The sequence below is a fragment of the Triturus cristatus genome, chromosome 12, assembly GCF_964204655.1.
Source record: "Triturus cristatus chromosome 12, aTriCri1.1, whole genome shotgun sequence".
NCBI lineage: Eukaryota > Metazoa > Chordata > Amphibia > Caudata > Salamandridae > Triturus > Triturus cristatus.
In genome coordinates this window covers 527,100,217-527,120,525 of record NC_140595.1, presented here as the reverse complement: position 1 = coordinate 527,120,525, position 20,309 = coordinate 527,100,217, and the positions used below count along the sequence as shown (strand labels likewise).

Genomic DNA, 20,309 nt, shown 5'->3' with positions numbered 1-20,309 from the left:
AGTTTTTTGAAGTCCATTGTCCAAAATATGACTGACATCAGAAAGGTAAATGTGTCCAGAAAGAGTTCAGAGAGTGAATGGTAATCACATGGTAATCACAACTGGAGGAAATTCTAACTCCATCGGGTACTTACCTCAGGACAGTTGCTAGACAGTGACTGGGGGGCAAAATTACTATTCTAACTCCACAAGGTACTTACATCAGGACAGGTAAAAATTATTATTCTAACTCCACTGGGTACATACCTCAGGACAGGTGCCGGACAGTGACTGGGGGCAAATTTACTATTCTAACTCCACCTGGTGATTCCCTCAGGGCAGGTGCTGGACAGTGACTGGGGGCAAAATTGCTATTCTAACTCCGAGGTTTACCTCAGGGCAGGTGCTGCACAGTGACTCAAGGTAAAATTACTATTCTAACTCCACCAGGTACTTACCTCAGGGCAGGTGCTGGGCAGTGACTGTGGGCAAAATTACTATTCTAACTCCGCCGGGTGCTTACCTCAGGGCAGGTGCCGGATGGTGACTGGGGTAAAATTACTATTCTAACTCCACCAGGTACTTACCTCAGGACAGGTGAAAATTATTATTCTAACTCCACTGGGTACATACCTCAGGACAGGTGCCGGACAGTGACTGGGGGCAAATTTACTATTCTAACTCCACCAGGTGATTCCCTCAGGGCAGGTGCTGGACAGTGACTGGGGGCAAAATTGCTATTCTACCTCCACCGAGGTTTACCTCAGGGCAGGTGCTGCACATTGACTCAAGGTAAAATTACTATTCTAACTCCACCAGGTACTTACCTCAGGGCAGGGGCAGTGAATGGGGGCACAATTACTATTCTAACTCCGCCAGGTACTTACCTCAGGGCAGGTGCCGGATGGTGACTGGGGTAAAATTACTATTCTAACTCCACCAGGTACTTACCGCATGGCAGGTGCTGGGCAGTGACTGGGGGAAAAATTACGATTCTAACTCCGCTGGTACTTACCTCAGGCCAGGTGTTGGGACAGATACTGTGGTTTTAAAATAAAATACGAAATACACAATATAAACATTTTTTTTATTTTACTTAAACAGATATCTCCATCAAAAAACCATTTGACAATCATCAGAAAACAGAACAGATTATACAGGAAATTCACAAATTTCAGTGTAAGCATAGAAAACAAACCAGAGAGAATAAAAAGAAACTCACCATGTATTTTCAAGCATGTTAGTAAAAATAAAATTGCATTTTTGTTCATTTTTCACAGAAGCAAACAGTGTTCGAAAGTGCCAGTGTCACCCACAAAAACACTATGGGGGAGGGAATAGCGAGAAATTGTTTGTTTATTGTATGTTCTGAGGTTTTGAAAATCAATAAAATACTTCACAAACAAAAACCTACTACCAGCTTGAGGAACCAAGTATCACTCCCTTCCTTCAACAAACCAGAAACCAGTAATTCACAGGTAATAAAATACAGTGTACATTACCATTAGCCTAAACCAGATAGTGTGTTTACAACCAAAAGAGATAACTTACCAGAACAATTCTAAATCCAGCAGGGCATTATAAATTTTACTTTTCTCCACAACTCACAAAAATGTAGAGTTTCTTCTTTCTCTTACCAGGCAAACACCTGTCAATTACTGAATCAGAATTGTTTACTTAAAATAAAGATAAATTGGCCCCCCCTACTCAATTACTTTGAAGATACATGGATTGGCTGTCTAAGCAGGTCGGGTCGCAGGAGAAAGCCAAGGTTTCACATTGAATGGTGGAACTGCCATGCAACCTGTTTAGAGGGCAGTCCAAAGACTAACAATTCCATAGAGCATGGGTACTCACAGACTTTGTCGGGGGCCAAAATTACAGTGTGGTTTGTGGCTGAGGGCCGCACCGGTAGGGGTGGGGTCAGTGGGGTGCGTGGTCAGTGGGGGGGATGGGGCTGAAGTAAAAAAAAAAACTGTTTCAAAACAGACAGTGAGACAATGCTGTATTTTAAATGGAGATGTGTAACAGTGAGTCCGACCCCGACAGTGCCTTCGTCTGTCACTCTCACACTGACTGTGTCCCCCACCATATCCCCTCTGTACCCACAGCACCCGGTCTCACGGATCAGACCTACAGCCTTTGGCAGCGTCGAGACGCCGGACGAACACTGTTTCTTTAACTGGGACGAGCTGGCAGCAGACCCCGCCCCCGACGAGAACGTCACAGAGACGGAGCCGTCATATCCCAGAAGGCGAGGACGAGAGGAGTGTGTTATCACCGGAGCGGAGAAGAGAGCGAGAGAAGGAGAACGAGAGGAGAACCGAGAGGACCGAGTGGAGAGTATCGTGGACGAGAAGATCGAGGAGACAACCAGACGAGGAGCGGAGGTGCCGGTAGCCAAGCCAGGAGGCCAACGACCCCGTGATTCGCCCCGCCACGTTTCCGAGGGAGAAGCGTGGCACCAGCAGGTACGGGCTCGTATCTCGGGTTGGGCGGGTCTTCGTAGTGCGCCTAGAACATAAGAGCCGTACCCCTCACCGTACCCTTTCCTCACTACCTTCGTCACATAGGTTAGGAGTTTGTGAGCACGGTGAACCTCCTTCACTCCCTGGGCCCCCTCACAATATCACCTTTGCGCAAACCACTGATACGCCTCTCCCTTCTGTCCTTTCTTCCCTTACCTCACCCTGAGGACCGGAGAACCGCCCTGTCACGAAGACCGCGACACCCTGGAGCGGAGGCAGAGAGGGAAGACGCCCCCTACCAGTCGCCGGACCCCGGAACTCGACGAGGAGAGCACCTTACCATACTATAGACCCTCAAAAGATAGAAAACGTGTACCTAAAAAGAATAAAGCGACTAGAGAAACAGCTCCTGTTTCAGAGCCTCCTTTCATCCCGCAACAAGTGGTGGAGAATGCGGGCATAAGTACAGACATCTGTAAAGAAAAGATGGACGAACTCCTGCAGCACATTATACAAGGACAAGAAAAGTTAGGATGGGTGGTAGAACAACAGCTAAAGTCCGCAGAAGCGGATAGAGAGACCTTTAAATCTACCATCGCGGCTCAGTTAGACGGCATCCAAACGATGATTCGAGACCCTGGTACCGGACCCGTCCCAAATCCCAGACCAGCACTGCCGGGACCATCCGGTATAGCTCTCCAGAAATACGTAGCCGGAGAGGATCCAGATGCGTTCCTCCTGAACTTCGAAAGAGCCGCTCTAGCCTGCGGATGGCCAGTAGAAAAGTGGCCTTTCTTTCTGGCACCTTTGCTCACCAGTGAGGCCCAAGCAGCCTATCAGGTTGCTAACGCGAACGGCACCGTTCCATATGGCACCATCAAGGCCATTATTCTGGACCATCTAGGCCTGGACGCCGAGGCATACAGAGTACGGTTTAGAAAAGAAAGAGGGAGACCCGGCGAGAATCCCAAGACTTTGTTTTTTCGACTAAAAATGGCGGCCGACAAGTGGTTGACCCCGAACACCAGTACTAAAGAGGATATCATGGACAAGGTGTACCTAGAGCAATACCTGGAAGCTCTACCCTTCAGCATTCAAAGATGGTTGCGGCAGCAACCACACTTGACAGTGGCCCAAGCCATAGAACTGGCGACCTCATACGCACGAGCCCAACCTCGTAGCGCTCCATGGGAGACCGAAAAACCACCACGCCCCTCCCCGTTGAAACCAGAAAGGAAACCCCGACCTCCAGGAGAAACCCTCCCTCTAAAACCTTTCAAACCCGAAACCTACCCCGTAAGAGGACCACAGTGTTTCGAATGTGGGACTTGGGGGCATATAGCCCGCTTATGTCCACACCGCAGATCCACCGAAGAACCCATGGAAGTGGGATACGTACCCAAGTCCGTCCTGTACAGCGCGGAACTTGGGAGTTCCTTCTACGTAAGTGTAATGGTGAATGGGAGAACAGTCAGGGCTCTTCTTGATTCAGGGTGCCGACAGTCTGTGATTCAAGGAAAGTTGGTAGAGTCCACACAGGTGCTGCCCCACTCAGTAGTAAACATTAAGTGTGTGCATGGGGACATAAAACCATATCCGGTGACTGTCCTACGCCTAGAGCTCCCGGGTGGGATTCAACATAGAGTAAAATTGGGGGTATTAGAATCCTTGCCAGAGGAGTTGATCATTGGGACGGACAACCCCGAATTCCTGGAGCTGTTTTTTCACTCTACCCGTAGGCCGTCCATACAGACCCAGAACTCCCTACTACAGCGTCCGGTCCATCCCGCGTATATCACCCCAGAACCATGGGTGGGAGACAAAAACTTTAGCTTCGCCCAGGCAAACGACCGATCGCTCTTTAATGCGTGGGAGCAGGCCCACCAGTCTAAAGACGACCCTAACCCCACGTACCCACGATTCACCATCAGAGAAGGGTTGTTATACAGAGAAGGAATTAAGGGCGAACCCCTACAGCTGCTGGTACCCTCCCCCTTTCGTGATCAAATAATGTTCTACGCTCATTCCCATCTCCTGGCAGGACACATAGGGAGTGAAAAGACGACTCAGAACGTACTTCGGCATTTCTATTGGCCAGGTATCTATAAAGATATCAAACTGCACTGTACAACATGTGAGGTGTGTCAAAAGAAAAACCTACACCGCCCTCCCAAGGTTCCCTTGCAGTCATTACCCATTATCGGGACCCCCTTTGAGAGGGTTGGCATGGACCTGATAGGACCCCTGCCAAAAACAAAAAAAGGGAACCAATACGCGCTGGTTATAGTCGACTATGCCACTCGCTTCCCGGAAGCCTTTCCACTGCGAAATCCCACCACCAGAGTAATCGCGGACAAAATGATAGAACTGTTCTCTCGGGTTGGGTTCCCGAAGGAAATCCTGACGGATCAGGGTTCTCCGTTTATGTCACGCCTAATGAGGGAAGTGTGTCAACTAGTGGATCTACGTCAAATAAGAACCTCCGTGTACCACCCTCAAACCGACGGCCTCGTGGAAAGGTATAACGGGACACTCAAGACAGTCCTTAAAAAGATGCTCTCAGTAAGTGGGAAAGAGTGGGACGCTCTTCTACCTTTGTCCCTGTACGTCATAAGAGGACAAACCCAAAGCAGCCTGGGATGTTCGGCCTTTGAGATGCTCTACGGAAGGCAGCCACGCACGCTACTGGAGATGACCAAAGAGGCGTGGGAGAAAGAGACGGGGGAAACCCATGGAATATTGGAATATACCCAAGACCTGAAAAACAAACTAGGAAAATTGAGAGACCTGGCTTATGTACACCTAACCCAAAGCCAGACCCGCCAAAAACACTGGTACGACAAAGGAAAAAAATGGAGACAACTGAAGATAAACGACTGGGCTTTGGTGCTCTTACCTTCGGCCACCCGACGGTTCCAAACGGAATGGATGGGACCTTATAAAGTGACCGACACCATTGGGAAGACCAGTTATCGTTTACAAATATCCCCTAGGAAAACACAGGTATACCATATTAATTTGCTTAAGAAATGGATCGGACCTCCGCCCAAAGACGTCCACATGGCCAGACCATCACCCGAGCCCACTACTTCTACGTTAGTGGACTTGAACATAAACGACGACATATCACTGCACCAGAGGGAGACCTTGCTCGAAACTCTGACGCCCTATGACTATTTGTTTTCGGATGTGCCTGGGAAAACAACGGCGATTGAACATCGAATCGACACTCCTCCTGGAACTGTAGTGAAGAGGAGACCCTACCGCATTCCAGCCGCCAAACGCCCGGCCATACAAAAGGAGGTCCGGGAAATGCTACGGCTTGGGATCATAAGACCGTCTCGTAGTGAATGGTCGTCACCGATTGTAATGGTACCAAAGCCGGATGGAAGTACCAGGTTTTGCATGGACTTCCGAGCCCTAAATCAATTGTCCTCTTTCGATGCATACCCCATCCCACGGGTGGATGAACTCATCGAACAATTAGGTGAAGCCAAATATATCAGTACGCTAGATCTAACAAAGGGGTACTGGCAGGTACCCCTGAGGGAAGAAGACCGCAAAAAAACCGCCTTCGCAACACCAGAAGGATTGTTTGAATTTAACGTCCTACCCTTCGGCCTGCATGGAGCCCCCGCAACATTCCAGCGGTTGATGAATGAGACCCTTCGTGAACACTCCACCTTTACCTCAGCCTACCTGGATGACATTATCATCTTCAGCCATAGCTGGGAAGAACACCTCATTCATCTCGCTTTAGTTCTTCAAGCACTCAAAAAGGCAGGGCTACACATAAATGCAAAGAAATCCCGGGTGGGCTATCAAAAGGTAAAATATTTGGGATACATACTAGGCCACGGGGTTGTTGAACCCCAGATCGAGAAGGTCCGGGCTATTTCAGAAACACCCTTTCCCGCCAATAAAAAGGAAATGAGAGCCTTCCTCGGGTTGATAGGCTATTACAGAAGATTCATCCCCTCCTTTTCGGACATAGCCTCCCCTTTGACAGACACCCTAAAAAGACAAATCACCCCTCAGGCTTTTCAGTCCCCGTCGCCGGCTATGTGGAAAGCCTTTAACACCCTGAAAGGGATCATTACCACAAATCCTGTTCTGGCATCCCCCGACTACTCCAAGCCCTTCATCCTTCATACGGACGCCTCCGACTATGGGGTGGGGGCGGTGTTATCGCAACAGACGGACGAAGGAATCGAGCACCCCATCCTGTACATCAGCAGGAAACTGTTCCCCCGAGAAGTGAAATATCCCACAATTGAGAAAGAGTGTTTAGCCATCAAATGGGCAGTGGACAAATTGAGGTATTATCTGGAAGGCCACCCATTTACACTCTATACAGACCATGCCCCATTACAATGGATGAGCCGCAACATGTCGAACAATCCCAGAGTGTTACGCTGGTTTCTGTCGCTACAACCCTTTTCCTTTACCGTCCTCCACCGTAAGGGTGTTGAGAACGGTAGCGCAGACTTTCTCTCACGACATCCTCTCCCCGATCGGGAGAATCCAAGGGGGGAGGTGTGTAACAGTGAGTCCGACCCCGACAGTGCCTTCGTCTGTCACTCTCACACTGACTTTGTGTCCCCCACCATATCCCCTCTGTACCCACAGCACCCGGTCTCACGGATCAGACCTACAGCCTTTGGCAGGGTCGAGACGCCGGACGAACACTGTTTCTTTAACTGGGACGAGCTGGCAGCAGACCCCGCCCCCGACGAGAACGTCACAGAGACGGAGCCGTCATATCCCGGAAGGCGAGGACGAGAGGAGTGTGTTATCACCGGAGCGGAGAAGAGAGCGAGAGAAGGAGAACGAGAGGAGAACCGAGAGGACCGAGTGGAGAGTATCGTGGACGAGAAGATCGAGGAGACAACCAGACGAGGAGCGGAGGTGCCGGTAGCCGAGCCAGGAGGCCAACGACCCCGTGATTCGCCCCGCCACGTTTCCGAGGGAGAAGCGTGGCACCAGCAGGTACGGGCTCGTATCTCGGGTTGGGCGGGTCTTCGTAGTGCGCCTAGAACATGAGCCGTACCCCTCACCGTACCCTTTCCTCACTACCTTCGTCACATAGGTTAGGAGTTTGTGAGCACGGTGAACCTCCTTCACTCCCTGGGCCCCCTCACAATATCACCTTTGCGCAAACCACTGATACGCCTCTCCCTTCTGTCCTTTCTTCCCTTACCTCACCCTGAGGACCGGAGAACCGCCCTGTCACGAAGACCTCGACACCCTGGAGCGGAGGCAGAGAGGGAAGACGCCCCCTACCAGTCGCCGGACCCCGGAACTCGACGAGGAGAGCACCTTACCATACTATAGACCCTCAAAAGATAGAAAACGTGTACCTAAAAAGAATAAAGCGACTAGAGAAACAGCTCCTGTTTCAGAGCCTCCTTTCATCCCGCAACAAGATGTAACTACAAAGAGCACATTTTGATAATACATTTTTATTAGCAGACAATAGCAATCTTAAGAGGCATTGCATAGCTTCATAGACACTTTGACCCAAAACTTTCTCTCTCTCTGTCAGTCAGTCTCTCTCAGTCAGTCTCTCTGTCAGTCTTTCTCTCTCTCACTCTGAGTCAGTCTCTCTGTCAGTCTTTCTCTCTCTCACTCTGAGTCAGTCTCTCTGTCAGTCTCTCTCTCTCTCACTCTGAGTCAGTCTCTCTGTCAGTCTCGCCCTCTCTCACTCTGAGTCAGTCTCTCTGTCAGTCTCTCTCTCTCTCAGTCAGTGAGTCTCGCCCTCTCTCAGTCAGTGAGTCTCGCCCTCTCTCAGTCAGTGAGTCTCGCCCTCTCTCAGTCAGTGAGTCTCGCCCTCTCTCAGTCAGTGAGTCTCGCCCTCTCTCAGTCAGTGAGTCTCGCCCTCTCTCAGTCAGTGAGTCTCGCCCTCTCTCAGTCAGTGAGTCTCGCCCTCTCTCAGTCAGTGAGTCTCGCCCTCTCTCAGTCAGTGAGTCTCGCCCTCTCTCAGTCAGTGAGTCTCGCCCTCTCTCAGTCAGTGAGTCTCGCCCTCTCTCAGTCAGTGAGTCTCGCCCTCTCTCAGTCAGTGAGTCTCGCCCTCTCTCAGTCAGTGAGTCTCGCCCTCTCTCAGTCAGTGAGTCTCGCCCTCTCTCAGTCAGTGAGTCTCGACCTCTCTCAGTCAGTCAGTGTCAGTCAGTCAGTCAGTCAGTGTCTGTCAGTCAGTCAGTCAGTGTCTGTCTGTCTGTCAGTCAGTGTCTGTCAGTCAGTCAGTGTCTGTCAGTCAGTCAGTGTCTGTCAGTCAGTCAGTGTCTGTCAGTCAGTCAGTCAGTGTCTGTCAGTCAGTGTCTGTCAGTCAGTGTCTGTCAGTCAGTCAGTCAGTCAGTCAGTCAGTCAGTCAGTCAGTCAGTCAGTCAGTCAGTCAGTCAGTCAGTCAGTCAGTCAGTCAGTCAGTCAGTCAGTCAGTCAGTCAGTCAGTCAGTCAGTCAGTCAGTCAGTCAGTCTCTCTGTCAGTCTCTCTGTCAGTCTCTCTGTCAGTCTCTCTCTGTCAGTCTCTCTCTGTCAGTCTCTCTCTGTCAGTCTCTCTCTGTCAGTCTCTCTCTGTCAGTCTCTCTCTGTCAGTCTCTCTCTGTCAGTCTCTCTCTGTCAGTCTCTCTCTGTCAGTCTCTCTCTGTCAGTCTCTCTCTGTCAGTCTCTCTCTGTCAGTCTCTCTCTGTCAGTCTCTCTCTGTCAGTCTCTCTCTGTCAGTCTCTCTCTGTCAGTCTCTCTCTGTCAGTCTCTCTCTGTCAGTCTCTCTCTGTCAGTCTCTCTCTGTCAGTCTCTCTCTGTCAGTCTCTCTCTGTCAGTCTCTCTCTGTCAGTCTCTCTCTGTCAGTCTCTCTCTGTCAGTCTCTCTCTGTCAGTCTCTCTCTGTCAGTCTCTCTCTCTGTCAGTCTCTCTCTCTGTCAGTCTCTCTCTCTGTCAGTCTCTCTCTCTGTCAGTCTCTCTCTCTGTCAGTCTCTCTCTCTGTCAGTCTCTCTCTCTCTCTGTCAGTCTCTCTCTCTCTCTGTCAGTCTCTCTCTCTCTCTGTCAGTCTCTCTCTCTCTGTCAGTCTCTCTCTCTGTCAGTCTCTCTCTCTCTCTGTCAGTCTCTCTCTCTCTCTGTCAGTCTCTCTCTCTCTCTCTGTCAGTCTCTCTCTCGGTCAGTCTCTCTCTCGGTCAGTCTCTCTCTCGGTCAGTCTCTCTCTCGGTCAGTCTCTCTCTCGGTCAGTCTCTCTCTCGGTCAGTCTCTCTCTCGGTCAGTCTCTCTCTCTGTCAGTCTCTCTCTCTGTCAGTCTCTCTCTCGGTCAGTCTCTCTCTCTGTCAGTCTCTCTCTCTGTCAGTCTCTCTCTCTGTCAGTCTCTCTCTCTGTCAGTCTCTCTCTCGGTCAGTCTCTCTCTCGGTCAGTCTCTCTCTCTGTCAGTCTCTCTGTCAGTCTCTCTCTCTGTCAGTCTCTCTCTCTGTCAGTCTCTCTCTCTCTCTCTCTCTGTCAGTCTCTCTCTCTCTCTGTCAGTCTCTCTCTCTCTCTGTCAGTCTCTCTCTCTCTGTCAGTCTCTCTCTGTCAGTCTCTCTCTGTCAGTCTCTCTCTGTCAGTCTCTCTCTGTCAGTCTCTCTCTGTCAGTCTCTCTCTGTCAGTCTCTCTCTGTCAGTCTCTCTCTGTCAGTCTCTCTCTGTCAGTCTCTCTCTGTCAGTCTCTCTCTGTCAGTCTCTCTCTGTCAGTCTCTCTCTGTCAGTCTCTCTCTGTCAGTAAGTCAGTCAGTCTCTGTCAGTCTCTCTCTCTCTCTCTGTCACTCTCTCTGTCAGTCTCTCTCTGTCAGTCTCTCTCTGTCAGTCTCTCTCTGTCAGTCTCTCTCTGTCAGTCTCTCTCTGTCAGTCTCTCTCTGTCAGTCTCTCTCTGTCAGTCTCTCTCTGTCAGTAAGTCAGTCAGTCTCTGTCAGTCTCTCTCTCTCTCTCTCTCTCTCCCCTCTCTCTCTCCAAGTCAGTCAGCCAGTCTCTCTCTCTCAGTCAATCAGTCACTCTCTCTCAGTCAGTCTCTCTCTCTCTCTCTCTCTCTCTCTCTCTCTTAGTCAATCTCAGACAGTCTCTCAGTCAGTCAGTCAGTCTCTCTCTCTCTCTCTCTTAGTCAGTCAGTCTCTGTCTCTGTCAGTCGCTCTCTCGCCGTCAGTCGCTCTCTCGCCGTCAGTCGCTCTCTCGCCGTCAGTCGCTCTCTCGCCGTCAGTCGCTCTCTCGCCGTCAGTCGCTCTCTCGCCGTCAGTCGCTCTCTCGCCGTCAGTCTCTCTCGCCGTCAGTCTCTCTCGCCGTCAGTCTCTCTCGCCGTCAGTCTCTCTCGCCGTCAGGCTCTCTCGCCGTCAGGCTCTCTCGCCGTCAGGCTCTCTCGCCGTCAGTCTCTCTCGCCGTCAGTCTCTCTCTACCTCAGTCAGTCTCACTCTTAGTGAGTCAGTCAGTCTCTGTCAGTCTCTCTCTCTGACAGCCAGTCTCTCTCTCTGAGTCAGTATCTCAGTCAGTCAGTCAGTATCTCAGTCAGTCAGTATCTCAGTCAGTCAGTATCTCAGTCAGTCAGTCAGTATCTCAGTCAGTCAGTATCTCAGTCAGTCAGTATCTCAGTCAGTCAGTCTCTCTCTTTACTCTGTCTCTCCACTCTCTCCACTCCCTCTCTACCCACTCTCCACTCCCTTTCTCCACTCCCTCTCTACCTCCACTCCCTCTACCCACTCCCTCTACCCACTCCCTCTACCCACTGCCTCTACCCACTGCCTCTACCCACTCCCTCTACCCACTCCCTCTACCCACTCCCTCTACCCACTCCCTCTACCCACTCCACTCTCTCCGTCTCTGGGGGGCTATGGGTACATTACCTGAAAGGTCCGCTGGCTGCCTAGAAAGGCCTGCCGGGCCGTACTACGAGTACCACAGCCATAGAGGGATTGTGCAATTCCTTGAACAAATCAATTGTCAGACATCACCCAAACCTATATCATATCCTGAACACTTTGAAGACAGAACAAAGTTGACAAGAAATGAGACTTGCGCAATCACAGTCAGGTAGCCTGAACCCACGTGCCTCCAAAAAAACGTAATGAAATGTCTGAGAGACTATTGGGTAAAATGCAACAATTTTAGTTGATGGTGGCTTCAAACTACCTAGACAGTTTTTGCATACATATTACATTTCTAACCCTTACTAACAACTACCTAAATTATTTGCCGTTTTTTAAAACACTCTACAATTCAATTGATATTTTTGCCATTTCTTTAACTAAATTAAAGGAATTTTGGGAATCTTCTGCTTTTTCGACCTTTGGTGACATTTTAAAATCACTTGTCATCAAGAGAGTCCTTTAGTTCAATATTCCATAGAGGGAAAGCAACTTCCACTAGAAAAACCAAATCCTGAAAAATATGGTTATTGCATTAAAACCATCTCCTCCAAACCAATAAAAAAAACTGTTTCTAAAGTAAAAAAATCAACTCCCAGATACAAAGTTCTCAAAAAATCCAAGCGTTCGAGAAAACAATCACCTTAAAAAAATCAATCCTTCAAAAACAAAATGAATTGTACAATCCCAGTCATCTTCTCGCAAAAAGGAAAATCCGCAATTCACAAAAAGTTAATTCCAGTAAACAAAAAATAATTTGGCACCCCATTCCCCAAAGAAAAAGAACTTTAGAGATATCCAAAGTGTGGTTCTCCCAAAAATGTCCGGTTGAATCCGGTGTACGATTTTCCAATCCTCCCAAGATGCCACGTGGTCTTTAAAAAATCCACACAATTGTTAAAAAAAAAACAAAGCAATTAGGGTAATTACACCTTTTTCTTGTGATTTGCTGGGGAACAGGACACATGTGCGATCCAGCTGTTAAGAAACTCAGCATCTCCGTTAGATAGTTTGGTCTCCTGGAGGAGTATGATATCCCCTTTTGATTTTGCTAGCTAGTCTATAATTTTACGTTGTTTGTTGGGTGGTTTAAACCTTTCACATTTCAAGAGATGACATTAAGATTGTAAAGCTATGTTTAAACATATGTACATGTATTAGTGGTGGAAGAACAATAAATACTGTCTACTGTAAGTTTTACTGTCTAGTATAGGTGAATGAATCCCCATAAAGAGATATGTGTGAGTGCATTGCTGTGTTCTCCCACTGCTACTTGATAGAGACATATTGGTGACACTCCAGGTTGTCTTTGCAATACTTGTAAAGAGGCGTGTGGTGCGGTAACTCCAGAGGGGAGAAAGCTCGGGGTAAGGGCTACTAGAAAGTGAGAAAGAAATGACAGACCTATACATGCGCAAACATTGGTATAGTGGCTGGTTACAGTACAAAACAAGAAGCAGTTGTAAAAAGAAGGATAACAAAAACAATAACAGCAACAACAGAAACAAAACCCCCGCCCCCCTCCCATCTCCCACCCGCCCTTCCCTATCCCTGAAGGCATAGAATGTCGAAGGTGCCACGGCAGGAGCGTCTGTCCTCCAACCCGGAGTAAGGTATGGCTATTTATTAGGGCAAAAGACATGAGAGGTGAGATGCACTCCTCTGTACTCCTGTTTTAATTTGTAATCCGGATGTACTCAGCAATTTCAAAATAATAGGCGTGCACGCTTGTTATGCGCTCCGTCCACGTGCGCTGCAACATATATGAAACACAAAGGCACCACTTTACGATCCCCGTCAAGCTGCACAGCCAATCGCCAACGAATCCAATGAATTAAATTCATGCTTATTAATCCTCAATTTTGTCCACAATTATTCATCCTTTGTTTTCTTCTTTTTATTCAATTCATTTTACTCATTTCCATGTACGCTCATTCACTGTTCATATAACCACAGGAGAAAAGTTGTTTCCACATGCCGCATTTTATTTTAAATCACCCAATGCATTTCGGGAAAAAAATCCCTTCTTCAGGGGTTTCTAGAATACAAACAATCATCGTCAGTTCAATCAGGGTTCTTATAATGTTATCAGAAAGTTGAACACTTCTATATTTCCAAGCTGTTTAAACTATACATTTATTTTCATGTTATTCCCTGAGAACCATTTAATTCAACAGTCAAACTATAAACGCTGATCCATGTAACCTATCAACTGGCCTCACACCTAAAATATCTAAAAAAGGTCTATGAATACAGTGCTCCAGTATTACTATCCTACTGTTCACCCCTGAGGCCTGTCCTTAATTGTGGTTCGTTAGAGAAAATGTACTTTGAAGCGCGCTCACCGTGACATGTGCTAGTAAAACCTTCAAAGCCAAAGCTTTGCTGAACGTCCTCTCATTTTCAGCTTAATTCATTCCTGTAGCTCAGGGAATCCTGCGCTCTGCTTCAACACGCCTTGCTCACCAAAACGATATTCTGCTGCTACAATTTCGCGCTCACTTTAATCCCCCAGCTGCCCTCAACTAAACTGTCACGTGTAATAGAGCGCGCGCTAAACTGTGCACTGGATTGCAAAATAACTGATTGTTTATGCAATGTTAAACTCCAATGCCCATAATGCCCCTAATAAAGTTACATGAATGCTGCAACTAGCGATCACACCCATAAAACTACATCCTACTGATGCTTTAAACACAACGATGTACAAGACATTTTCTCAAAACGACAAAATTAAACCATCCATCAACATTACTTTTGTGTTGTACATTTAATTCAAATTGGTGCGGTTTGCTATCATTTCCTTATGGTTTAACTGTCATGTTAACGACCAATGTGCATGTAGGGAAACCTCACTCCTGCGTTGTCGATGTTGCTGACAGAAAAATAATGTTCCAATCCTTTAAACACTAACTGCTTGTCGTCTCTTCCGTGGGTGCTACCTCACCAAATTGGACGGAAAATTCATTCAGTGAAAAAGACATGAGAGGTGAGATGCACTCCTCTGTACTCCTGTTTTAATTTGTAATCCTGATGTACTCAGCAATTTCAAAATAATAGGCGTGCACGCTTGTTATGCGCTCCGTCCACGTGCGCTGCAACATATATGAAACACAAAGGCACCACTTTACGATCCCCGTCAAGCTGCACAGCCAATCGCCAACGAATCCAATGAATTAAATTCATGCTTATTAATCCTCAATTTTGTCCACAATTATTCATCCTTTGTTTTCTTCTTTTTATTCAATTCATTTTACTCATTTCCATGTACGCTCATTCACTGTTCATATAACCACAGGAGAAAAGTTGTTTCCACATGCCGCAATTTATTTTAAATCACCCAATGCATTTCGGGAATAAAATCCCTTCTTCAGGGGTTTCTAGAATACAAACATAATCATCGTCAGTTCAATCAGGGTTCTTATAATGCTATCAGCAAGTTGAACACGTATATATTTCCAAGCTGTTTAAACTATACACAGACTTCGAGATACAATGCATTTCTGAGTACCTCACTCACAGATGTTTTTTATTTAACAAACTAAACTGGTTGCAAAGTAGCAGCATTCAACATTATTTACTTTTTGTAAATGAAATCAGCACGTCTCTTTAAGAGCAGCAAACTTTTCAATAACTTTAATGTTAAAGTCCGGGATTTTCTGAACTAGCTTGCTCTCTACAGAGAGCATTGCCAAAGCATTGAGTCTTTCCTCAAGCATGGTGTTTCTCAGGAATGTCTTAATCCTCTTTAAGGTTGAAAAACATCGTTCTGACTCGACTGTTGTCATAGGAGTGGTTATGACAATTTTAAGTAAAGCCACTGTCTCTCCAAGTGACTTTTCCATATTAAGTTTATGTATTAAAGCCAGCAAAGACAAGGCACTTGTGGCCTTCCGGTACACAGGCATTGCGTACAGTACAGTCAACTCAGTTCTCAGCTCTTCTTTATTGAGCATAGGGTAAGCTCCCACAGCCTCATTCAGAGCACGCTCCGGGAAGGATTCATCATATTTGGCAAACTGTTGACTTTGCAATAATGTGGCACTCACCAAATGTTTTGTGAAAGAAAAACGCTCTTTTGCCTGCACAATTACAATGTCACAGATCTCCTTTGCAATTCGGACCATAGTGGTGATGTTTTTCCTGCGGTTTGAGAAAGTAGATTGCTCTGGAAGTTTGCGGTCTAAATTGTCAACCCCCATCTCTCACTTTGCTTATGCTTTGTACAAACATAATGGTATATACTTGCACTTTGACAGTATCTATCTCTCGTGCTTGTAACTGATTGTAGAACAGGTCGACAGCTACCATTATATCATGAAATAAAAACAGTAAGAACTGAAACTCTGTCTTGTAGTGTTCTAGCAAAGCCACGGGCTTCAATCTGACTTTTGTAATCAAACTCATCGTCTTCTATGGCTTCAAAACATTTGACGGTCCTCTCTATGTTCATAGATTAGGTTGACTGTACGGATGTTAAAGTTCCAACGAGTTGAGGATCCCCTTGGAACGCTTTTGTCTACAATGTCATGAAGTGCTTCTGTTCTTTTGGGGGAACGTGAGAAGAATGCTGCCATGCCTCCTATATCCTGAAAGAAAATTTGTGTCTCAGTGATCATTGATACTGCCTGTTGCATAATAAGATTAAGTTGGTGAGCGTAACAGTGCACATAATGAGCATTAGGGTACACATCTCGAATTCTCTTCTGAACTCCACTAAGTCTTCCACTCATTACGGACGCACCATCATAGCTTTGCGCAATAAGTTTTTTTTTTTTGAGGCAGCTCTGGAAAAATTAAGCTCAGTTGACGCAGTATAGCTGCAGTAATGGTTTCTGCACTAGAGTCTCTTAAATGTGTGAAACCATAGAACCTCTCCACAACTTGTCTGTCATTGTCAATGTATCGAAACACTAATACGGACTGTGTTTTAGTGGCCACATCAGTGGTGTCATCAGCCTGAATAGCCACAAAGTCTGTGTTTTGCAATTCTTGCACAATATGGCTTCTCATAATTGAGCATACACTCAAGAAGTTCATTTTGTATTGTTTTAGAGGTGCCCTTAAAGACTGTAGCACTTGCTAAATGTGCTTCCATATCCTGGTCTATGCTTGCTATTAAATCCACAAGGCCTTTGAATATTCCAGGATTTGGGGAACCTTCCGATTCATCATGGCCTCGCAATGCCAGTTCAAAAGCACCACAGAAACGAATGCAATCAATTATTTTGGATAGAATCTGTCTGTTCCTATCAACTGCTTCATTGTGTTTCTGTATTGCTTTGCGGTATGCATCACTTATCTGCTGCTCAATCGGAGCATCTTCCCCCAACGTTCCCAGTCTAGTCAGGTTTTCCATATGCTTTCTTGTGCGTGAATGCTTCTTTATTTTTTCAGACAAATGCTTCAAGTCTGTTACTCCTTGATTTGTCCAAGAAAACTCACCACCAAACAGCAAGCAGGGGAAGCAGAACAGAGAATTTCTTAAAGGGCACCCTGTAAGCCAATCAGCTTTTGTGTACCAGGCGTTTGAGAATGTACGTGTGGACATTTTTTACTCTGTCCTGGGAAGTTTGCTGTAGTTTTAGGTCAGGCCGATGAGGTCCTAATTGCTTTAAATGTAGTTTCTCTTCAAGTGGCCGTGCCTGGAATGACCTTGTAATCAGCTCTTGCACTGTATTCATGATGCCGATGCTGGCCTTACCAATATATATTAAAGAAACCTGTCAATAATCAAAGTACAACATATAAGGTGCGGTGCAATAATATCAAATTTCTGTATAAATACATATATCTTGTGCAGTATCGCAATAAATCTCCAACAGCTCCCCTTTGCACAACATGACTGCTAAAAATACAGCCTTACTGCCTGCTGCCTCTGTGTGCCATAGTGGTTGCTGAAGGCACTGAAACAAACACTGCTTGAGGGCCTTGAAGAAGGCAAGGGATAGATAGTGCTGTTAACAACCGTTATTGCCCAAATCACAGGGCTAAGGCGGTTAGTAAATTCCATCCACTGAGGGTACAATGTTCAGAATGTGTGCCTACCCCAACCACCATGTACAGTGACCACACACATAGCCCTAATTCCAATCTAAAAACAAAATAGCATCAGTTTCCTTACCTTTAACTCTGGTGTTTGCTGGGTCGTAGCCGGGGTGAAAGAGCAGCAAAGGAGGTCTTGTTCTTCGCCGAAAATATGACCAAAAATTTGGTAATGGTTGTCAAGCTTTAGAAGGTGCTGGAAATAAAAATAGAAACAATTTATTAAAATATGTGATGGATGTGTTAAGCTTCTTCCTGGTACTTCACAATTTCTTTCTTTGAGTTACAGAGTACATTGATGTGGGATTTAGAGCAGAGAACTGAACAGACTAAAGGAAGAAAAGCCAAGTGGCTTTAACGTGGTGGACGTGCATCTATATTTGAAACAGCAGCTACAAAAACATGAGCATTATTCCTTAAAAAATGTTTTTCAACCCACACAGTTCTTGAAATCAACAGGAATGTTAATGGAGAAAACTGCAGAAGGGAGAAAGGTTGACCTTCAGGCAACGAAAAAGCATTGGAAAATGAGATGAGAGAACCTGGAGGAAATTAGGTTAGAGAGAGCGGTAATGAAGAGAAGGAAACCAGGATATTGAGGTGCGAGTGACACTAGTAAAGATTGTGACTGGTGCTCAATGCATGATATTGGCCTGGGCATAAAATGACTCTCCTCTGTATATTGTGTACATTCTAGTCATTAAGGTGACCCTCCATGACTTTATGAGACCATTATAGAAATGAATGAGGGCCTTGTCTAAAATGACCCTCCTTACATAATTTGGGCTTAAAATACAGAGAACCCCGCCCCCCCCACCTTTCTAGGAAGTTTTGGGCTTGCTCTCTTCACTCACTCGGTGCATTTAGAGACATGGCTGCAATGGGACCTGCTCCTGCAGTTTTGGTCAACTAATTGCATGCCTGATCCTTCATTGTCGGCAACGCCAGATTATCCTTAACTGACTATACTCCATGTTTGGTCATGTCGGGTCCTACATACTTGGACATTGCTGATCCTTCATAGTTATCTATGCCCAATCCTTCTTCACTATAGTCATCACTGTCCGTGGACTCCTTCTGCCCTCGATGAACCGGGCACCCTTCACTCACCTGCAGCCCACCGGAGGAAAGCCAGCGTGCCAGAATGGCCAGTTAGCCTCTTCTTGGTTGCCTCTTGCATTGCCTACAGCGCTCAGCTCTATTCAAGTAACACACGCAGACGTTGTTCAGTGTCTGCCCCGTTTTCAGTTTATAATAATACTTGAAAAATAAAACAAGTTTAAAACAATGTGTTAAGTGTTTGTTTGACGTCTGTGTGCAGAAGTGCCACTTTCGACAGTGCGCATCCAAAGACCCAAACCTTCGGGTGCTTGTGTGGTCACGTTGCTTACCTGACAGGTACTCATTTTATTCAGGTAGGATAAAAGGCTGCGCCAGTTTGGTCGAGATTTGAACCTGCGTTCCTGCACTTCAGGAACAGGTTTACCAGTACACGAGTGAACCGGCACACTTTCAGAAAGTAATCAACTGGTGCACTGCTTTCACAAAAACGTCACCACGGGTGGATGTTTCTTTCCTTATGCGCGCAAAGCGGCCTTCCAGGTTTTATCCGTTTCAGTCACAGACGGATGAGACAGCCAAGCCTTCAAAAGACTGGGCTGCGAACACATATGCTTTAGAACGCTGTCTGCTCGTGATGTCACACCCTCGCCTGGTAGAACACCTCCCATCTCACCAAAGCATTTACATTTTCTTTTTTTTTTCTTTTTTGTGTTAGCTGCGCACGAGACCGGATTCTCTTTGCAGTCAACACAACCGGTAGGAGCCTTACAATACTCAAAACCAAAGCCAGCAAAAGAGGACAGCAGACCGGGAATAAAATGGACCGCCTGTAGCTTCATGTCCCAGCTGCCACGAGCGGAATGGCTAAATAACCAGGACGTGGCCTTTCTTTGAAATAAAAACAGGCATTGGCAAAACCTATAGATTTCGCCTTTGCGAGATCTATTGGCTTTGTAAGCCATTTTTCGCCATTTTGTACACTTTTTGTACAAAAGCATTTTTTATTATAATATATTATAATAATACCAGATTATGATTATATATTAACTTGTGAAGTATGGTATGGATCCTCATTGTATAGTATGGCTTGGATTATCATTGTAGAGTGTATTAGATGGTAGGGTTCAGTTAACTGTTCTCCAACCCAAGAAGTACATCCTAAATTATCACACATAATTTATTGAGCAACTGCTACACTCCGATTTGTGAACTCCAGTGCAGGCGAATTTCATTTAATTGCACCCCCTGACGCAGGGATGGCATATTCATTACGGAGCCCCCTGACACAGACAGCAAATTATTTAGCTTTCAGATTGTGTGTTTTGTGCGCACTGCTCATGTTCCATAATCCCTGAAAACAACAACACAAATATTGAAGTTAAACATTATCTCCTCCGGCCGTTTCCCTTCCTGCTTTCATGTCGCCGTCGATCATACTTAAATTTGCAGGTTGAGAGGGAGACATACACAGTACTCACCAATGGGCAACCGCAGACCTAGACCGACGTAGTCACGGGAGTCAGGGACCAGTCACCACACCACACGAGTCGACGACACGAGTCACACGACGCTGCACGCTGACACACACTGTATGTACACCGCCGCCACGAGGTGTGTATGCAGACAGTGGCACCGTGCGTGATGACGCGACGGACTGCAGAGAGTGCGCTGCGCACCTCATGGCCAATCACTGTCACTGTGTTCAGACATAAGCCAGTGATTGGCCATAGTTGCGCGGCACCCAATGCAGTTTCTTCGTAGGCTGCCTCAGGCTCTCAGCCAATCCAGAGACGCTGCATTAGCAGCGCCTGCCCTGGATTGGCTAAAGAGCACGGATAGGGCTCGCCCATACAGAGAGACGGGGCTGCTGCATGAGGCAACCCTCGGCCTCTC

General features: G+C 46.7%; 1 protein-coding gene across 4 annotated transcripts in view; it reads right to left on the bottom strand.

Annotated features, from left to right (window-relative positions):
• LOC146776191 (geranylgeranyl pyrophosphate synthase) overlaps nt 1-20,309 on the bottom strand; it is a 306,512-nt gene that overhangs the window by 148,910 nt on the left and 137,293 nt on the right. For 3 of the 4 annotated variants that reach the window (XM_085639870.1, XM_085639866.1, XM_085639867.1), the window contains one exon: nt 17,434-17,550. In XM_085639870.1, the coding sequence (XP_085495996.1) occupies nt 17,434-17,550 (117 nt within the window). Of the gene's footprint in view, nt 1-13,063; nt 14,690-17,433; nt 17,551-20,309 lie in introns of those variants that run through there. The other variant, XM_085639871.1, reaches the window with a different exon arrangement.